The 21,389-nt window shown below is 51.9% G+C and overlaps 1 protein-coding gene across 1 annotated transcript in view; it reads left to right on the top strand.

The window, feature by feature from the left end:
* The window catches only part of pard3ba (par-3 family cell polarity regulator beta a), a 178,605-nt gene that overhangs the window by 19,282 nt on the left and 137,934 nt on the right, over window positions 1–21,389 (top strand). Inside the window, exon 3 of the mRNA XM_056301096.1 lies at window positions 15,106–15,292. Coding sequence (XP_056157071.1) covers window positions 15,106–15,292 — 187 coding nt within the window. The remainder of the gene's footprint in view (window positions 1–15,105; window positions 15,293–21,389) is intronic.

The raw sequence follows: 21,389 nt of genomic DNA, 5'->3' as shown, positions 1-21,389 counted from the left end.
TACCATGTGGTGGAAAAGGGGTGTAGCTGACCTCGAAACTGACTGCAGGGATCCCCGCCCTTATAAACAGCACGGCTGTGCGTCAGGCCAGGACTCTGCAGTCTACACCCATCTACAGGCCAGCGGCCACTCCTTCAGGGATGAGGATGTGCACGTCCTGGGTAGGGAGGAACGCTGGTTTGAGCGGGGAGTCGAAGTGGCCACCTATGTGAAGAGGGAACAACCATCCCTGAACCGGGGGGGGGGGGGGGGCTAAGAGAACATCTGTCGCCATCTTACAATGCTGTGATTGCAACTATTCCCCAGCCCTCTGTGACTAGTACACATGGCCATTGAAACTCTAGTGAATGGTCACGCCCATATTTGCATATGAAACTGATCATTGGTTTCGGTCTCGTTATGCCAGTGTATTGTTTTTTTTTTTTCATTTTAATAATTTCCCCCCCTTTTTCTCCCTAATAGTACATGGCCAGTTACCCCACTCTTCCGAGCCGTCCCGGTCGCTGCTCCACCCCCTCTGCCGACCCGGGGAGGGCTGAAGTAGCGCGTGGGAGAATCACGCTATTCCCCCCAGTTCCTCCTCCCCCCCAAAAAGGCGCCCCGACCGACCAGAGGAGGCGCTAGTGCCGCAACCAGGACACACACCCACATCCGGCTTCCCACCTGAAGACACGGCCAGTTGTGTCTGTAGGGACGCCCGACCAAGCCGGAGGTAACACTGGGATTCAATCCAGCAAGCCCCGTAGGCCACTAAGGGTGGGGGTACCTGCAGTCAGATTGAAGAGGTCACTTAGATGAGTGATGAGACGTATCTGTCAATTAACATTGTATCCAGATGAGCTGATTCAACCTCCTTTGATTTTCTCCCCTGGCTTATTGAGCATGCATAAGGATGGTTATTATGGTGTAGACCAGCGTTTCCCAACCCAGTGCACCCGTGTCCTGCAGATCGCCGCTGTGACTCTAAATAGGTAGACCTGCTTGTGCTGACTCGACCGGTCAGCCGTCAGTTGAGTCATAGTTGGCGAATGGTTTTCAATAATTTGCATGAATCGTTAGGGAGATAGATTATGGTATTAGCTAAATAGGTTCCTACCGTTTCACGACGCATGCCACCATCATGGACCAGTGGCAGCATCCTGTGGGAAGTGAAGAGGTACTCAGCTGGGGTTGATAGTTGCAGCAGCAGCTGAACATGTCCTCGTCCACTGCGTCCTTGGTGTGCTTGTTGTGGATGTGAAAGCAAGGCTGGTGGCCCGAATACCGCAGCGTAGATGCTGCTAGTTTCTGCAGACCTCGTTGTTGACTTATCAAGTACCGAACCAGCCGTGTTGAGGTCAACATGCATGCTGATGCCTCTTAGCTGTTGTTGTTTTTTTTAAGCTCCTTCAGGGTACCAGTGCTGTTGGCTCGCTATGGTAACCACTGGCAGCAAATGTCAGCAAAGTGACATTTTGTGTGCATGTGTGTGTGTGTGTGTGCACATGCATGTGCAGGTTGTTTGTTGGGAAGGAGCTGCTGATGTTCCCAGCAATGTGGCAAGCAAACGTTAGTACTGACGAAGAAACCACAGAAACAAAACAGTGCGGCCTGCCCGCGTGGTGAGGGGGAACGATAAGCTCATGTTCCCTGACATGTGACCGAGCGGAGCTGCTTTTAATTCACACATCCAGCGTTTCCCTGCTGCGGGACGTCATTCAACCTTTGGCGAGAAGGAAAACTGAGGACGACACCGTGACTGCTGTCACCACACGTCACGGCAGAACACTGCAAAACTGAAACACACACATATCTGTCTGTCTCTGTCTGTCTGTCAGTCTGTCTTTCTCTCTCTGTTTGTGTGTGTGTGTGTGTGTCTCTCTTTCTCACTTTCTCACTCTGTCTGTCTGTCTGTCTGTGTCTCTCTGTCTGTCTGTCTGTCTGTGTGTTTCTCTCTCTGTTTCTGTCTCTCTCTCTGTCTCGCTCTGTGTCTGTCTGTTTGTCTCTGTTTGTCTGTCTGTCTGTCTGTTTGTCTGTCTGTGTCTCTGTCTCTCTATCTGTCTGTCTGTCTGTCTGTCTGTCTGTCTGTCTGTGTCTCTGTCTGTCTCTCTGTCTGCCTGTCTCTGTCTCTCTGTCTGTCTCTCTCTCAGCTTGTAATCCATTATCCAGTTTCTTTTCAGATCCAGTAAACCACAGAATATTACATCAGGAAAGAGAGACGGCGAAGCAAGAAGTAGTTTGTCTCTTCATGAGAGACCGGGTCGATAAAAGACAATTCAGTTGTTTGTCTTCATCAGAGGCCCGACATAAATCTCCCGATCAGGGGGAGAAATGGAAATGGAAAGAGTTGTTCCCTGAAAACAACAACAACAATAAAAAACACTACACTCCGACCTCGGTCCGTGCTGCGGCTAAGTAAATAGCGATAGAGAGGAGTGCGGCGTCCCTTCAACCCCGGGGCAAATCAGATAGGGCAGATAAACCCTTGAACAGAACGTATTGCTCATATGCTGCATTTATCAGTACACGGAGAGGGCAGCTCGCCACAGCGGCGGGGCGTGCCGGGCGGGGGGAAAGCGGGGAAGTATGAAAGTCCAGTGCTGAGGGAGGGCAGATGGAGAGAGGAGGAGGAGGAGGGGGGAGATGGCGGCGGCGGTGCTGGTGGTGATGGAGAGAGCCACAGGTGAGAGGGCTCCAGCATCGCAGCTCTGAAATCACTGCTTTCATTTCTTTGTCAGACCCCCCCTGGGGGGGACGGGCGGGCGGGTTACTGAGAGCAGCTGGCCCCGCCACGGCCACGGGGAAAAGAAAGCTGATTATTAGGCCCCGGCGAGGACTTTTGAGGAAGGGAGCTATGATGTGTGTGTGGTGTGTGTGTGTGTGCGTTTGAGTGATCATGTGGCGGGTGAATGTGTGTGTGTGTGTGTGTGTGTGTGAGAGAGAGCGAGCCAAACCCAGTGTAACCACCAGTGATGTGTCTTGTGCCACGGGAATGATGAATGACCTGGGTTGATATTCGCGTTACCTCCCTGAGAAATATGAGGCCCCCAGCCTCTACACCCACCCCACCTCCACCCACACCCCCATGCCCCAAACACTTTGTCACCACCAAAAGCCTGCTCCCATGCTCCCTGTTTTCCCTCACCTTCCCTCCCTCCCCCTCCTCACCTCCTCCCACTCGCCTCCCTCCCTCCCTCTCTCGCTCTCCTTCTCCGGGCCTCGTGGGCGCCTGTGATTTATGGAGAGTTTACCCTCTCCTTTTATGAGTGTGCATAAATAATAATGCGGCCTGTCATGGCGCAGAGCCAGCGCTGCAGTGCCTCAGCTGGTGGCTCGTCACATGTGTGCACATGTGTGTGTGTGTGTGTGTGTGTGTGTGTGTGTGTGTGTGTGTGTGTGTGTGTGTGTGTGTGTGTGTGTGTGTGTGTGTGGTTCATATATAAGAGAGCCTGGTGTGTGGAAGAAGGTGAAACACGGGTTCGTGCCCTGCAGATGGAGACTCGATATCCAACCCGAGCCTTGAACCTTGGTTTTCCTTATTGATGATGCAATTATATGTTGGCAAAGGTCCCCTACAGGCTTGCTTGAGCATATCTGATTGGTCGCCCCCACAACTTTGCTCCTTTAAACTCGTCTTTCCCTTCCACACTTGGTTGCCGTGGTGAAAATGCCGTGCTCCACATCACTTTTCAGGGGCGAGTCTTCAAATCCTTTAAATGAGTGACTACAGAAGTGTTCATAATATGGATGTTGATGGATTTGCTGTTGTATTCAATACTGCAGCGATAGGGAAGTGTCCACAAGTACGTTTGTTTGCATGTGAATCTTGAGTATCCATCCATCCATCCATCCATCCATTATCCAAACCGCTTATCCTGCTCTCAGGGTTGCGGAGATGCTGGAGCCTATCCCAGCAGTCATTGGGCGGCAGGCGGGGAGACACCCTGGACAGGCCGCCAGTCCATCATAGGGCCCACACACATACAAACCTAGGGACAACACACACACACACACACCTAGGGACAATTTAGTATGACTGATTCATGTCCTGGATACGGTTATAAACTGCAACTGCCGGGTTTTCGGCGACGAAACCGTCAAATCCCCCCCACACACATCAACCCTTGGGCTGTTGTGAGGCGGGTGTGTGGACACCCAGCAGGACTAAAAACAAAACCTGTCAAAGGGCGGATGAGTTCCTCTGTGAATCAACAGCCATCCATACCTGGAGAGGAGATAGGGACCACCAGGTGCTCCCCCTACTGGAACACAATGATGACTCAACCTGTTGAGGCATCAGCTGTGCTCCTACGCCCTCCATAGGTTACGGAACTGATGATGATGATGATGACTATTCACCTGACCTACATGTCTTTGGACTGTGGGAGGAAACCGGCGCACCCGGAGGAAACCCACGCAGACACGGGGAGAACATGCAAACTCCACACAGAGGATGACCTGGGACGACCCTGGCCACGGTTGGACTACCCCGGGGCTCGAACCCAGGACCTTCTTGCTATGAGGCGACCGCACTAACCACTGCGCCACCGTGCCGCCCATCTTGAGTACAACAACAAAATGCAAGCTACTGCTAGAATCACAGTTTAGAACGACAGTCTTGGGTGTTGTAGCTTTAAAACTGTGACCCTAGCAATGGCGTGCATGTTGTTTTTTCTACATATAAGCCTGCAGGTGCAACACGAGTCCATGTCTGCTTCTTGAAATAGACGTAAAGAACTATTTAGAGGTGTGAGTGGCCTTTTAAAGGCCGATCGCTCTGCAAAAACGCCATGTTAGCTAAGACTAAATTCTTGGTGGAACAGTTTTTTTTTTGCCTACTGAGCGTGACGGGGTTTATCTGTTGGTGCACTTGGACTCGTGAGTGGGAGACGGTGTGTGTCCCTGCGAAGCAGCCCTACGAGCATCTCTGCTGCCTCCTTTCATCTTTAAAGCGTGTGAGCGAGTGGGCTTTGCATGGTGTGCACGTGTCTCCATGTCCACGCGAGTGTGTGTGTGTGTTTGTGTGTGTGTGTGTGTGTGTGTGTATGAAGGCAGGCCCGGAGCCAGGGGGGTGTGTGTGTGTGTGTTTGAGGGAGGTAATCCCCCACATCTGGTAGTGTGCAGTATGGATCCAGACGAGGGCAGAGGCGGGATTAGCCCTGCTCTCACCAGTAATACAACCAATTTTCTACTTGTTTAAATAACAGAGGCCAAACATTCCACTGATGGCGCCCGTGGTGCCCTGCGGAGAGGGCTGTGAATGTGAATAAGTGTTCATTTCTCTCTGTGTGTGTGTTTGCATTTCTTTCTGCATGTGTAGGTGTTGTATGCATATTTGTGTACGCATGCCATACGGGTTCTTTCTGTGCGTGTTTGCAAACGTGCGTGCTGTGTGTGTGTGTTTTTTTGCATGTGCCCGCGCTTAGCCTGGGCCGCCCACGTACGTTATCGAGCAGCATCCGTGGAATACCCGAGGCCCTGCTCGGCTCCAGCAGTGGTGTCGGGTGACTCATCAACCCCAAACAGCAGCCCGAGTCGACAACCGCCACCAGTCCAGCCGCCGAGCTGCATGAGATGAGACGGGATGCGTTTTCCCACCGGTTGGATACCCCAAACTTGGAATGCTGCCTCGAAGGTCAACAGCAGATGCGTGTCCGGAAGGGAAAGTTCTTTGAGCACCGGGAAAGCTGTCTAGCGCGGTCGCCTCACAGCAAGAAGGGTCCTGGGTTCGAGCCCTGGGGTAGTCCAGCCTTGGGGTTCATCTCAGGTCGTCCTCCGTGTGTGGAGTTTGAACTACCCGCTCGGCCACCGTGCCGCCCAGTGCTCCTTTATGTCGGCCGATGCAGGTGAAACTGCGCGCCCTCTGCTGACAAACACAGGGAAACGCACTCAGGCAACACTAATGGTGACGCAACCAAGACGCACGTCTTAAACATGGCCGCGGCAGCAAGGTTGACGTAGACGTATATTTCAGATAGCCTCTGGCCGCCGCATTTTAATATGAGAAGCCACTTTTTACCTGTTGTGTTGCAGAATGTCACCTTTTGCACGGCTGATCGTGCCGAGCTTTGTGTTGCTTTTTTTCTGCACCGGCGGTGCTTCCCCCCCCCCACCATGAAACTGCAGAATCCTCCGTCAACAGGAAAGCTGCTGTGCCCAAAGTGAGGGTGAACTGTGTTCTGTGATTTTCGAGAAATCTTGTTGAAAGTCAACATTCTCACTCGGCCGTATTTCATCGAGGGCATTGAAATCATCTTGGAGGGAAACCCAGCCGTTAATGCCCCGCCACGTGATAGGAACCAACACATCCACAGTCTGCAGCAGTTTCACTGTTTAATCGGTTTGTTGCGTGGAGCTTAGTGATGGACTGTCAGCTGGGGTTTCAGTTCCTTCACGTCAGAATCAGAGAGAGACAGAAACACTTTATTTATCGTTTCCTTTCATGCACTTGCGCACACGAAACGAAACGCCGTTTCCCCCCCAGCCCACAGCAGTGCAACACAAGACAAAAACACATGTCAAAAAAACTACAAGAACACATGGATCCAAACTAACGCATATATCTAAACAAAACAAAAAATCACTGTCCAGGAGAACGATCGCCTGCCAGGATGACTGTCAGAACTTCCGGTCTGCATGGGCTAGCGGTTAGCTTAGCCTGCCCCACTCCCGCATCCTGTCAGACCACCCTCAGTGTTATCGGAACTTCCAGTCTGCGTGGGCTAGAAGTTAGCTTAGACCAAACTCCCTCAACTGATCCAACGCCAGCTCTCCCAGCCAGACAGCTTCAACACACCTCCCCGCACTCCACACGACGACACTAAAAACACCATCAACGCCAGGCAAGGCCGCCGCCAGACCGCCCCTCGGTGTTATCGGAACTGCCAGTCTGCATGAGCTAGCAGTTAGCTTAGCCTGCCTCGCTACCGCATCCTGTCAGACCGCCCTCGGTGTTAACATCTTCGGTTGCAGCTCCGGGCAGGGTCGTGGTCCCTGGGCCCACAAGACGCAGCAGACCAAGCTCTCCCAGCCGCTCCAGCGCCAGCCCTCCCAGCCATCAAACGAAGACAAACTTGGACGCAGACGTGGACAAAGACACTGCATGGACGGCACTGAGTGAGGCCGCCGCAAACATGAATTCGCGCCGCCATCATCCCTCACCGGTACTGGGTGTGGCCGCTGCAAACGTGTGAGAGAGAGAGAGAGAGAGAGAGAGAGAGAGAGAGAGAGAGAGAGAGAGAGAGAGAGAGAGTGTGTACTCGGTGAACCTGACCTCAGTGTTTTTGAAAAACATCTAAATTGGTCTCTGCCAAGGACTAAACCTTTACATGAGAGGGATGAGCGTGTCTGTGTTGTTTGTGATGGTGTGTGTTTTCCTCCTCCCATGTGCACGGTTTGTTTTTTTTCCGGAGCACGTTTTTTTGTCCGTGCGCGGTGTGTCGGCACCCGTGTGGGTGCATGCACGCGTGTGCCGGAGAGCGTGCACGTGAGACAATCGAGTTCCTGTACCACTCTCAGATATGCCGCGTGCTGCCTCTGAATTATGCATCCCTCGCTCAGAGAGAGAGAGAGAGAGAGAGAGAGAGAGAGAGGATGGGGTGGGGTGTGAGAGGAAAAAAAATGAAAGGGTGGGGAAGTCGTAAGATAAATGACAGCAGCACCAAAGGAGAGCATCTCAATAGACCAGTGTAAAACACACACACACACACACACACACACACACACACACACACACACGCACAGTCGGCCTTGGACGCAGAGATGAGAGAGGAGAAGAAAAATGGGTTGATTAGGGCACATAAAATAGGAAGTTGGTCTGTTTGTTTTTCTTAATCGTGAGTGTGTGTGTGTGCATGTGTGTGCGTGTGTGTGTGCGTGCGTGTGCGGTATATTGTAGTTTAGAGATATGAGCAGTACCAGCCTGCTATTGCATATGACTAAAGCAAGGTGGCACTGTTCATCCTCTCACAGTGTGTGTGTTTGTTTGGGTTTGGTTTGTTACCACATACATGATATGTGAACAGTACACATGCTTGTGCGTGTCTCGGTTGTCTGTGTGTGATATGGTGGTTTGTGTTGTGTGTGTGTGTGCAGGGCCCAAGTTTTACACATTTCAACACAGCTAATTGAAGCAGTGCGGCATGTAAACCCCAGAGAGAGAGACGCTTCCCGGTAGCACAACTCCACTCCCCGTTTGTTAGGGAATAACTACACCGCTTGACACACGGAGCCATGTAAACACTACGCCCTGTTTATTGTTCATGTGGTCAGCGTAAAATCCATCCCATAATGAAAGTGCTAATGCAGATGCCTGGGCTGGTCCCCCCCCACCCCCCGCAGGGAGGCGAGAGCAGCACCTCTCAGGATGAACCGTTCGCCTCGATGATGCCTCAGCAAGGCGAGTGCTCTGCCCTCACGGGGATTTAGCTGTGGTTTACTGCCTGGTGGTCAGTTTGCCTTATTTTTTCGTCCCCCCCCCTTTTTTTTTCTCTCTCCGCTTGCACCAGGCCAATTACCCCACTCTTCCGAGCCGTCCCGGTCGCTGCTCCGCCCCCTCTGCCGATCCGGGGAGGGCCTGCAGACTACCACAGGCCTCCTCCGATATGTGTGGAGTCGCCAGCCGCTTCTTTTCACCTGACAGTGAGGAGTTTCGCCAGGGGGGTGCAGCACGTGGGAGGATCATGCTACCCCCCCCCCGAACAAGTACCCCGACCAACCAGAGGAGGCGCTAGTACAGCGACCAGGAGACATACCCACATACGGCTTCCCGCCCACAGACAGGGCCAATTGTGTCTAGGGACGCCCGGACTAAGCCGGAGGTAACACGGGATTCGAACCGGTGATCCCCCTGTTGGTAGGCAACGGAATAGACCACCACACTACCCGGACGCCTCACAAGATCTTTTTTATCATTAAACAGCACCCTCGGGAAGTGGAAGATTCTCGTACAACAGAAGAAGGAAGAAGGGTGGGCAACCGTGTCGCGTGGCAGTCTATTCCGTTGCCTACCAACACAGGAATCACCGGTTCGAATCCCCGTATTACCTCCGGCTTGGTCAGGCGTCCCTACAGACACAATTGGCCGTGTCTGGAGTTAGGAAGCCGTATGTGGCCACGTGTCCTGTTCACTGCACCAGTGCCTCCTCTGGTCAGTCAGGTCACTTGTTCGGGGGGGGGGTAGCATGATCCTCCCATGCGCTACTTCCCCCCCCTGGTGAAACTCCTCACTGTCAGGTGAAAAAAAGCGGCTGGCGACTCCCCATGTGAGGAGGCACGCGGTAGTGTGCAACCCTCCCCGGATCGGCAGAGGGGGTGGAGCAGCGACCGGGACGGCTCGGAAGAGTGGGGTAATTGGCTGAGTACAAATGGGGAGAAAAAAGGGGGAAAATACAACAACAACAAAAAAAAGAAAGAAAAGGGGAAGAACAGTGGAGCAAGTCGTCCCTTGTGATGTCATACTGTGTGGCATGCTCACTGATCAGCTGCTCTGCCTGAAACATGAACGGAGATGAGTGGGTTTGTTTAAGTATGCACATGCATGCTGCTTCTTGTTTGTGGCTATGTGTGTGTGTGTGTGTGTGTGTGTGTGTGTGTGTGTGTGTGTGTGTGTGTGTGTGTGTGTGTCTGTGCCTATGCATGAAAGTAAGGGCGATAAGTACAACTGCATGTCTGCTGCTGGCGAAGCGATGCCATTGTGCTGCACAACAGCGTTGCACAAATAATGCTCATCTTCCTGTCTTGCGTCCTGTTGTATTGCTTGGTTCAAAGCCTCTCTCTGTATGTGGTGATGATGATGTGTGCACGCACACACACACACACACACACACACACACACACACACACACACACAGACTCACTAGCCAGTCTAGTCACGTTGCCCCGGGCCCCCCCCCCGTTACACATGCATCAGGGTGATTTGCTAACGTTCTTAACATGACAATAAAAAGGATTCGTTTATTTGTATTGTGTGTGGGTGGGTGGGAGGGTGTGTGTGTGTGTGTGTTATGGAAATAAGACGATGGGGTCACATTATTCAGCAGCACTTGACATGCGGGCTCCCCAGGTCCATATCAATAGCCCCCCCGCGGACGCAGCAGGAAAAATAACAAGGCCATTTGTTTTCCCCAACACCCGTCTCAGCAGAGACGGGAGGCGAGGGTGGGATGGCTCGGTATTAAACAGTTAAAACCGTCCCCCGCCCCCCCCCCCCCGTCTCGGGGCAGCGCTTCCACCAACCAAAGCCTCTCTGCTCCAGATGCGGAGAGGCTTAAATCCGTGTGGATGTAAAAACCGTGTTTCATTACTCGCCGCTTCACGAAAGCGGAGGCTTTTATCCGCTCTGACACGCGGGATGTGTTCGGGTGGCCCGTGGCGTCGGTAGCTGGTCCCGTTCCATATCCAGTTGTTTTCCTGGATAAGCAGCCGTCGTTAAAGATGCTGTCGGGTTTTGTTTGTCCCCCCCCCCCATCCCACCCCGCCGCTCCCCTTCCCAAAGGGTAGATGTCTCATTTAGTAACAAATCCCCCGCTGCTCGCTTTCTTCTAATGACAGACCAAAAAAAAAATGGGTTGTTTCGACTCGGAGGACGTCGCTATGAACAGAAGGCCCGGTTTAGGCGAGGATCCGCTCCGGGACTAGCCGTGCCGGGACATGGCTCATACCCAACAGGCCGAGGGGTGTTTTCTGACTCATACACGCGAGATTTACTCTCTATTTTCCGGCCAGTGTCAAGTGGAGAAGGTTACCCCTGAATGTGTTTCGTCCTGGCTCATGAAGGTTTAACGTGTTCTGCCTGTCGTGGGGTTGAGCACATCATGTCCTCGGTTGCTAGTTCTGTGTGCCTTGTGCCCCCCCCCCCTTAACTTTTAAATAAAATAGAATACATGTCACTTCCTTTCAGCATCCACAATCTCGCTGGGATGTTGCACAACGTCTAGTGGGGCCTGTCTTCATGCCGGTGTTACGGAATTTTCTGACTCCCCCTGCAGAGTCTGACTCCCCTTGGCGTGAAGTTAGGTTGGGCTAACCCACCTAACCCTAGCACCCTAACTGTAACCCTCCCCCCCAACCCTAAACCATCCCAACACTAATCATCCCAACCATAACCCCGTAACCCTAACCCCCCCAACCCAAGCCCCCTAATTCTAACCCCCCCAACCTTAAACCCAAACTCTAACCCTCGCAACATTCACCCCCTTACCCTAACCCTCCCAACCTTAACCCACCCAAGCCTAACCCCCCTAACCGTAACCCTCCCAGCCCTAACCCCCCCAATCCTAACCCACCCAACCATAACCATCCCAACCGTAACTCTCTAACTCGAGCCCCCCCAACCCAAGCCCCCTAATTTCAGCCCCCCCAATCTTAAACCCCAACCCTAACCCCCTAACTGTAACCCTCCCAAGCCTAACCCCCACAACATTAACTCCCCAACCCTAATCCCCACAACATTAACTCCCTTACCCTAACCTCCTAACCGTAACCCCCAACCTTAACCCTGCAACCTTAACTCCCTTACCCTATCACTCTAACCCCTTAATCCTAACCCCTGCAACCTTAACCCTCTTACCCTAACCCCCCAACTCTAACCCCCTTACATTAACCCCCCAACCGTAACCCCCTTATCCTAACCCGTTCACACCAAGGGGAGTCAGATTCTGCGGGGGAGTCAGAAAATTCTAAACACCGGCTTGCTCAGGCGTGATGACATAAAACAGAAACCCAGCTGTCGTGGTGGCCAGGGCTGTGCTGCTCAAACATTTATAGCAATTACTTTAAGCCGGCGACTCCAACTGCGAGCTGCCATCCACCCTCACCAAGAATTCACCAGCGATGGTTATGACGACACGTTTTAAGTATTTTCAGGAAGGCTTAGCGAGAACGTCGTCCGTTGAATGGAGTGAGCCCGTCCCTCTGTTGAATCCAATGGGCGGCCATTTTAAGAAGACATGCTTGACCACATGGAGGCAGTAGAATCCGATGGGGTGAAACGTTGTAGAATTTGCCTGGAAGTCTTTGGAGATCTTTTGGTGGTTTAGGTTTCACGTTCCTTTTGTATGTACCTTCCTAAAGAGTTACCCTCCTCTGTTGCATCAGTAGCATCATCAACACGAGGATCTTAACGTGCTCGCACCTCCGTCACCACCTCTTCCACGTTTGTCAGCACCCTCCAGAGGTGTCTTTACACCCTTTTGTCTGAAGACAATGTGGGGTCTCAGGTGTGTGTGTGTGTGTGTCTGTGTGTGTCTCAGTCTATGGGTGTGTGTTCATAACGGTCCGTAGAGCGCAGTTTGGCATGTGGGTGTACTATAATGTGTACTCGTGTTTGTTAGCGTCGGTGTCGTACACGGGTGAGGAAGTTTCTAGAAGATCAACCCTTTTGGATTTGTTTTTCATTAGACGTGAACCAGAAGGTCAGGGTCATGGATGAAGGCCCGGCCGCACATCTGACTCACCGACCTGACTCACTGACCTGACTCACTGACCTGACTCACTGACCTGACTCACCGACCTGACTCACTGACCTGACTCACCGACCTGACTCACTGACCTGACTCACCGACCTGACTCACCGACCTTCCGGCTCCACGGAAAAAAATTAACCGAGCGCAAATGGCCACAACAATTCAATAAAAACTGTTTTTCAAGGGCGTCCGGGTAGCGTAGCGGTCTATTCCGTTGCCTACCAACACGGGGATCGGCGGTTCAAATCCCCGTGTTACCTCGGCTTGGTCAGGTGTCCCAACTGACACAATTAGCTGTGTCTGCGGGTGGGAAGCCGGAAGTGGGTAGGTGTCCTGGTCGCTGCACTAGCGCCTCCTCTGGTCAGTCGGGGCGCCTGAAAATAAGCAGCTGGTGACTCCACACGTATGGGAGGAGGCATGTGGTAGTCTGCAGCCCTCCCCGGATCAGCGGGGGGTGGGGGTGCAGCGACTGGGGCGGCTCGGAAGAGTGGGATAATTGGCCGGGTACAATTGGGGAGAAAAAGGTGGAAGAATAAAAAAAAACAACAAATAGCTCAAAATAGTCACTAGTGTGTGTGTGGGGGGTGGGGGGGGGCTTTTGTGTGCCTGTATGTGTGAGCGTGTGTGTGTTTATAACACTCCCCTCCAAGCCTTCTGTTGTGATTGATGCTGTCATACAGTTGGAAAAGAGGCGATTGGGGCTTCTTTTCTTTTTTTTTGGTGGTGGTGGTGGTGGTGGTGGGTAGGGGTGGGGGGGGGGGGTTGTCACGGCCGGGAGGAAGGGAGCGAGATAAGCAGGGGAGGAAGAAAATGGATAAAGAAGTTAGACAAAAGGGAGAAAGCGCTCGAGAAGTATCCATCAATCCTCACAATCAGATTGTTTCCCCAGCTCTCCGTCTGTCTTTCTGTCTCCGGGCCCCCCCCCCCCCCCCCCGTCCGCCTCCGCTCGCCCCCCGATTTCTCATCTCGCGTCTCACTCATTCTCTCTAAGTGTATGCTGTTGCGTGCACACACACACACACATGCAGAGCTGCACAACGGTGCACAGCAGGCGGTGCTGGCCAGGTGTCGTGAGGATATTGAATCATGGGAGGTTTAGGAGACGGGAGGCGAGGAGCGGCGTGATGGATGATGTGTGTGTCAGAGCCCCCCTCTCTGCTTATTGTTTACACATGCACGCATGCGCACACACGGACACACAAACACGCATTACACGTGCACTTTTAACATAAGTACACACACATATACACACACACCACAGACGAGCACGTGCTAGACGCACATATCCAGTACACATGTAGACAGTCCAGCTGCAGCAACCTGAACTCACAGCAACACAATGGCGTGCAGATGAGTACGCACACACGTTATCCGTCCGTTCGTCCATTTCCAAGCCGCTTATCCGAATTCGGGTCACGGGACTATCCCAGCAGTCACTGGGCGGCAGGCGGGGAGAGACCCTGGACGGGCCGACACACACACACACACACACACACACACACACACATCTGGGGACAATTTAGTACGGCCGATTCACCTGAACAGCATGTCTTTGGACAACCCCGGGGTTCGAACCCAGGACCTTCTTGCTGTGAGGCGACCGTGCTAACCACTGCGCCACTGTGTCGCCAATACTCATTATATGAAAACTTAAAACACACTCAGAAACACAGGATGCACAAACACACACACACACACACACACACACACATAAAACACAATAAACTTCACAGTCCGTCCCTCCCCATCCGTCCTCTTTTGAAATGGAGGCCCTCTGTCTCCTGGGTAGCTCCTGTCCCCTCTCATTCCGCCGTGGTTATTGCCTTTCATTAAGTGGTCATTTCCTCCGCCAGCAGCATCTAATGAGAGCGTCGCACACCGAGCCCCGGCACCCACACACAGGTGGACAAATGCTGGCGTACACACACCCTGTCTGTCTGTCAGTCTGTCAGTCCGTCTGTCTGTCTGTCTCTCTCTCTGTCAGTCTGTCTCTGTCTGTCTGTCCTTTCAGGCTATGTGCAATCGTGTCCCCGTCTCGATTAGGGGTGATTGTCGCTCCCCGGCCCCCCCCTTCCCCTCCCTGCTCATTTGGTCACCATGTGTCTTCCCCGGCGTCTCAACATGGCAGCTGTGTCATCGTGCTTGACAGCTTCTCATTCTCTTGTCACATCTCATTTGGCTGCTAATTTCATACGACGCACCTTGCTTCCTATTGGATGGGAGTGTGTGTGTGTGTGTGTGTGTGTGTGTGGCAGCCCTGCTGAACTGGCCTCATCCAAGTTTCAGAATAGATTTTCTTCTTTGTGTGTGTAGAAGTGATATCGTAGCGTCGTGACACGGACTAACGTAGCGGCTTCTGCGAGGATGGAAATATGAAATATGAATGTGCTGCATAGTATATAACTCTGTCTTCTGTCTCCTCCTCTCTTTCTCTCTCTCTCACACACACACCTGCACTCCAGGCAGGATGGGGTACATTTCATCCTTGCTGATGGCAAGGTAAATCACGTTGTTTCGTTGTGCGCCAAGAAACATACTGTTTGTTTTGCGTTGCTAATTTTGCTCGTACATTTGTGCCTTCAACACTGTTGCACATTTTAGTTGAAATCTATGGTTTAATCTTTACTCTGTGTGTGTGTGTGTGTGTGTGTGTGTCTTCCAGCTGGTGGCAGTGTTCGAGGAGGTGCACAGTGGGAAGACGAGTGGGAAGACAAGTCCAGGAAGTAGCATCTCCAACGGCCATTCGAGTCCCGCTCCCAGCCCAGAACCTGTCCAATACAATAGCCACCCTCTGACCCAGCAGCCAATGGGAGGAGAGATAGAGGTCAACGAAGCTGTCCTCAAAGCCAGTATGTTCTACCCACATATTCGTGGCGTTCTCGGTGCACCAGCGGTGGGCTGTTGTTTCACACTTTATTCTGGGTAACAGACGATCATTCTAGAGTTTACGTCACTGTTTTGGGCGACGTTATATTCTTTCCAGGTGTGGTCTGTTGTGTGCCACGGTAAAAAAAGAGGTAACCTGGGGGTGTCCTGGGTGGCGTACCGGTCTATTCCATTGCCTACCAACATGGGGATCGCCGGTTCGAATCCCCTTGATACCTCCGGCTTGGTTGTGCGTCCCTACAGACACAATTGGCTGTGTCTGCGGATGGGAAGCCGGATGTGGGTATGTGTCCTGGTCGCTGCACTAGCGCCTTCTCTGGTCAGTCGGGGCGCCTGAGGGGGACCTGGGGGGAATAGCGTGAGCCTCCCACGTGCTACGTCCCCCTGGCGAAGCTCCTCACTGTGAGGGAGGGGGCTGGCGACTCCACGTGTATCGGAGGAGGCATGTGGTAGTCTGCAGCCCTACCCGGATGGGCAGAGGGGGTGGAGCAGCGACTGGGACGGCTCGGAAGAGTGCGGTGGTTCGCCTGATGCAATTGGGAGAAAAAGGGGGGGAACCCCCCCCCCTAAAAAAAAGAGGTAGAGGTAACCTGAATGTTCCAATTCTGAATGTTGAAGAGAGTTTAGACACTTCTGCGCACATCTGGAAAAACACGAATATTCAATCAACACCTCGCCTCTTTCAGTGAATGTGCAGAATGTCGGGGTGGTGATGAGAGAGCAAGGTGTGTGTGTGTGTGTGTGTGTGTGTGTGCGTGCGCTCGCATACCAGAGAGTTAGAAAATACATTTATGGAGCAGCTGTAACGGGAACCTGCTGTGTAAAACGATATTTTGAGCTGCAACACCATCGTGTGTGAAAACAGCCGTGCGGCGCTGATGTGGCGGGCTCCTCCGTCATCCTCACCCAGGCAGTTCTTAACTCAGTTTACACTTGGCCCTCATACCTCGAACCCTCAGCCTTTCTGACACCCGCTGCTGATGCGGTGCCCGTCGCTCGTCGGTCCCTCCCCGATGGCTGTGTTTTTACTTCATGCGGAGGTTTGTGTCGTTTTTACCGAAGCTTAGTTGAAGTCGGGAGAGATTGTGACGATCCGAGGGTTCGTGTGAAGTCATCATGTCATGTAATAATAGCAGCTTTCCTAAAACGCTGAAAACCGGATTGTTTAAAGATGGAACGCTTCTCCCCCTCCTCTTCCTCCTCCGTTTTCACGTCTTTTTTATCTGTCTTAGCCGTGCTTTCTTCCTCGCTGTGTGTGATCTCGGTTCAGGCATTTCGTTGGCAGTCTTATCCAGAGTGACTAGTCTTAATAATAATGTCCTATCACAGGAAGCCATTTACTCGCTGAGCAGTGCTCGATTTAAGCCCCGGGTCCACAGTAGCTGTTCCTACTATTACCATAACCATCACATGTCAGAGGGGAAACGACCCGGGGCTGAGAAGCAAAGATGGAAAAGTGTTTTCTCTTTCTCTTAATCTTTCTCTTTGCTTTCCTGAATCGGGAATCAGGAACCCTTTATTTGTCATTTCACATGTCAAGAAACAAAAACATCGTTTCCCTGCCCTGCAGTGCAACACAAACACACTTATCCAAACCAACACACATATCTGTGACGGCACCCCGAGCGCGTCATTACAGATATTGTGAGATTTGGGTATGTGACGTTGACAGGAAGTCTGTTGTTGCGTTCGTGTTGGCAGCGTCAAGCAGTTTGTTAATTGCGCCGGAGAGTTTGGAGTTTTTGGTGAGTAGTTTTTTTTTTTATCAGTTAGATTTCAGACAGACATCCCAATATCCAAACAAAAAATAAAATAAAATCACTGTCCAAGGGAACGAAACGCCAGCCAGGATGACTGTCGGAACTGCTGGGTCTACATGGCTAGCAGTTAGCTTAGCCTGCCCTGCGTCCTGTCAGACCGCCCTCGTATGAATGTAGATTGACTCACGACTCGGGGACACTCTTTATCACCTCTCACTCCCCGTCGAATTCTTGCCCCCTCCTTACCCTCAACCAACATTTATATATATATAAATTTATAATCACCCCACTCTTTACACCTTCACCCCACCCAACTCTTTCAGTCTACTCAGCTATTCAGCCTCAACCACCTGCCGGCCAGCCGACTAACCACACGGCCCCCCAGACCCTGACCCATCACCAACCCCCATGCCCTGCGTCCATCACCCCCCCCCCCCACTCTCCCATCCTCTCTAAACCATTCTTTCCTCCTTCCCCCCCTCTGGCTCCGCTCCGTCGCTAACTCGATTAGCACAGTCCCCAGTTAGCATGACCAGGGTCCAGCCGAGCGTGACTGGTCTCAGTTCAGTGCTACCCCCTGCCCCCAACCCCCACCAGACCCTACTCTGTGTTTAACCCACTGGGACCTCTTCCTACCCTCCCCTTCACCCCCCCCCACGCTCTCTCCTGCCCTGTTCAACCCTGACTAACTTGGTTACGATGTGACCCCGCGACGCCCCCCACATAAAGCTAGACTAATGCAATTAGGGGTTTCTTTGTCAGCCGGACACACACGCATGCACGCATGCATGCACACTCACATGCATTTGTGCACGCACACACACACACAAGCGCGCGCATACACACACACACAAACACAGTTTGATAAGAGATTTCGTATGCTAAATTAAACAACTCGATCTGTTCAGTCATCCAGGGCCATGAGGGGACTATGGGGACCCGCCATGGTTGTGTGTCTTTGTGTTTGCCCTTCTTTGTGTCATAACAAGATCTTGGCAGTCTTGTTTCGCCTCTTGTTGCTCGGCCCATTTGATATTACATCACTTTGTGGGAGATGGCAGAATGGGGGGTGTCGAAGGAGAGGTGGCCCCACATCTGGCCCAGTCTGTTCAATTCTTTCTACCAAAGTGCTTCGCTCTCATCAGACTGTGTCCCTTAGAGACCGGGGAGAGAGAAACAGTTTGGCTTCATTAGTCCGAGTCTGTGTGCTCGCAAGACAAACATAGGATGTGAAATAACGTTTAAAGTAGAACAGCAGCATTGAGCGGTGGCGGTGGAGATATTCCAGGAGTAATGTGCCTCTCCCATCTAGATCGCAGAAAGACAAATGCAGCGGCTCTCTCGAAAGTGAAAATATGAAAATGGTTGGCCTCTGCTGCGCCATTATCACCCATACTATACAAACGGAGATGATAAAAACAACAGGGCCCTGCAACAATAAGAAACAGAAAGGATGACATGCAGCAAAGTTCTTGTTTCGGTGATGTAGTTTTGAAAATAAGCCCATGTAGCTCTATTTTTCTTTTTCTTTTTTTCTTCTGCTTCTTTTTTTGTTGTTAAAAATGTGTTGGTAGTAGACTTCAGTAGAAAGACTTACCTGTGATTATGGGAGAGGACAGGATAAGAGCTATTTCAGTAATGAGTTGTACATTATGTGTGTGTGTGTGTGTGGGTGTGTGTTTGAATCAGGTTCGGGATGGTTGTTTGAACAGGATGATTGCGCTTCATACTGCCCCAGTGGGATGATTAGACTGGCATTGATCCGCTGCAAAACACACGCACACACACACTCTGTCTCTCTCGCTCGCTCTCTCTCTGTTTCTCTCTCTCTCTCAGGAAGAGAGTCCTTATCGCACCATCGTATGTGCACCCAAGGCTGGGCTGCTCTATCGATCGGCAAAGAAACAAGACCACCCTGCCTTACGACATGCAAACACACACACACCCACACACACACACATTTTCCATTAGGAGTAAACACACATCCATGTGAAAAGGTTCAGACATGTGTGCATGCACAGCCCATGCAAAAACAGAGGCACCCATGCATGTACAGTCTACACTCCAGTCTGCAGGGTACAAGCACTCACACACAAAAATGCACAAACACACATGAGCATGCAAGTGCACGTATGGGCATGCTATTAAACACATGTACACAGGTGGACAACTGCTAGTTTCCCTCTACACACACACACACACACACACACACACACACACACACACACACACACACACACACACACTTAGGAAGAGAGTCCTTATCACACCATCTTATGTGCACCCAGGGCTGGGCTGCTCTATTGATCAGCAAAGAAACAAGACCACCCAATCTTATGGTGCACTTGCACACACGCACACACACACACACACACACACACACACGTACACGTACGCATGCAGAAGGTGCGTCCTTGTTTTCCTCAGGTCCAGAGAGTGGACCGGCGTGGCTGCGTCGCGGCTCATTCTGAGAGCACGAACAAGAGGAACGTCTCAAAATAGCCCCCTTGTGTTCCCAGGGTTGCATAAGCAGCCTAGTTAGGCGGCACTGGCAGGCGGAGGGTTGCAGCTGCATTCAAACACGATAGGCCGACCGCAACAAGTTCAAAAGGCCTCGCCAGACCTCCCCAATTACAGCCGTCAAGCACAAGCAGCACGGACATGTGTTTATGTACCACCATCTGAAGGGATGCCTCTCCCAAAGCCGTATTTTAAAACCCTTTCTTCGGACCTTGAAGTGCTTGTGTACTTTATTACGTGTTGCTGAATTGGCGTTTCTGAAATGCGTCTAACATTGTCTTGTGCTTCCTCTCGTTCTGGTGTTGGAGCGCAGACGCCCGCTGGCTTTTTTGGCAGGGAATCGTGTAGTGCGCTCAGAATATGTCCCGCCCTTGAAACCATATGAAACCAGCCTCTCGTTGCTTCGCGTCGCTCGGCGGTGGCGATGGCACGCGGCTGTCGCGACTCTACAGATGGTCTTTATGGCTCTCACCGCGGCTCGAGCGCGGATCGAAAGCTGTTTAAAGGCATTACTCATGTGAAAATTGTCGAGCGGATACGTGACCACACACACCACGGACCTCTGGCTCGGTTTAAAGTTGCACGATCCCCCTTTGCACCCCCCCCCAAAAAAACCCTGCTCAAAATGCAGTTTTTTTGGGGGGGGGGTTATTCCCCCGTTGTCTCCCCAATTGTATCCAGCCAATCACCCCACTCTTCCAAGCCGCCCCGGTCTCTGCTCCACCCCCCTCTGCTGCCGATCCAGGGAGGGCTGCAGACTACTACATGCCTCCTACGATACATGATACATGTGGAGTCGCCTGCCGCTTCTTTTCACCTGACAGTGAGGAGTTTCACCAGGGGGACGTAGCGCGTGGGAGGATCACGCTATTCCCCCCAGTTCCCCCTCCCCCCTGAACAGGCGCCCTGACTGACCAGAGGAGGCGCTAGTGCAGCGACCAGGACACATACCCACATCCGGCTTCCCACCCCCAGACACGGCCAATTGTGTCTGTAGGGACGCCCAACCAAGCTGGAGGTAACACGGGGATTCGAACCGGCGATCCCAGGGTTGGTAGGCAACAGAATAGACCGCTACGCTACCCGGACACCCTTCAAAATGCAGTTTTTGGTGTAGTGCAGTAACTACTAGCTGCAGTTATTTGTTAATCCCTACCATTAGTCAGTCACGCCAGTTCAGCCATCATGTAATACAGCAGCAGTCTATGAAAAATCTTTGAAAGCAGCAAAATAAAACTTCTTCCCACAGGCTGCCTGTGTTCCCCAACTGTTGTTACCACAGTTAAGAAAAGTTTGAGTAAGCCTCACTTTTTGTGGAAAACACTCAGTGGGTATTTTTGTCAGTGGTCCAGGGAGCCGTCCCGCCGTCCCATCTGAAATGACATTTCTGCGGTGCTGCAACTGTCATCCGTCTAGGATTGTGCCCACATTATTCTTCCCATAACTTTGATTTACAGTTCTTGAGAAAAATCGCCCTGGAAAATAAAAACAGACCGTATCAAAAAATTCACAAGGGGCTGCAGAGAACTGATATAGAGATGTATATATTGGACTCCTCCTCCAGTGCACTCACTATTAAATAACAGGGAGGTCTACTCAATTAAATTACTTTAATCCTTATAGTTACTCATTACTCTTGCCTGCAGCCATACCAACATGTACCCTGGCTCTGTTGCATAACAAGCTAAGCAGGTGTGGGCTTGGCTAGTTCTTGGATGGCAGACCTTCCGGGTAAACTTGAGTTGTTGCCAGAAGTGGTGATGGTGGGCCAGTAGGGGGC

The sequence above is a fragment of the Lampris incognitus genome, chromosome 21 (genome assembly GCF_029633865.1).
Source record: "Lampris incognitus isolate fLamInc1 chromosome 21, fLamInc1.hap2, whole genome shotgun sequence".
Lineage (NCBI taxonomy): Eukaryota > Metazoa > Chordata > Actinopteri > Lampriformes > Lampridae > Lampris > Lampris incognitus.
The sequence above is the reverse complement of the archived record's forward strand: the minus strand, read 5'-3'. Positions and strand labels throughout refer to the sequence as shown.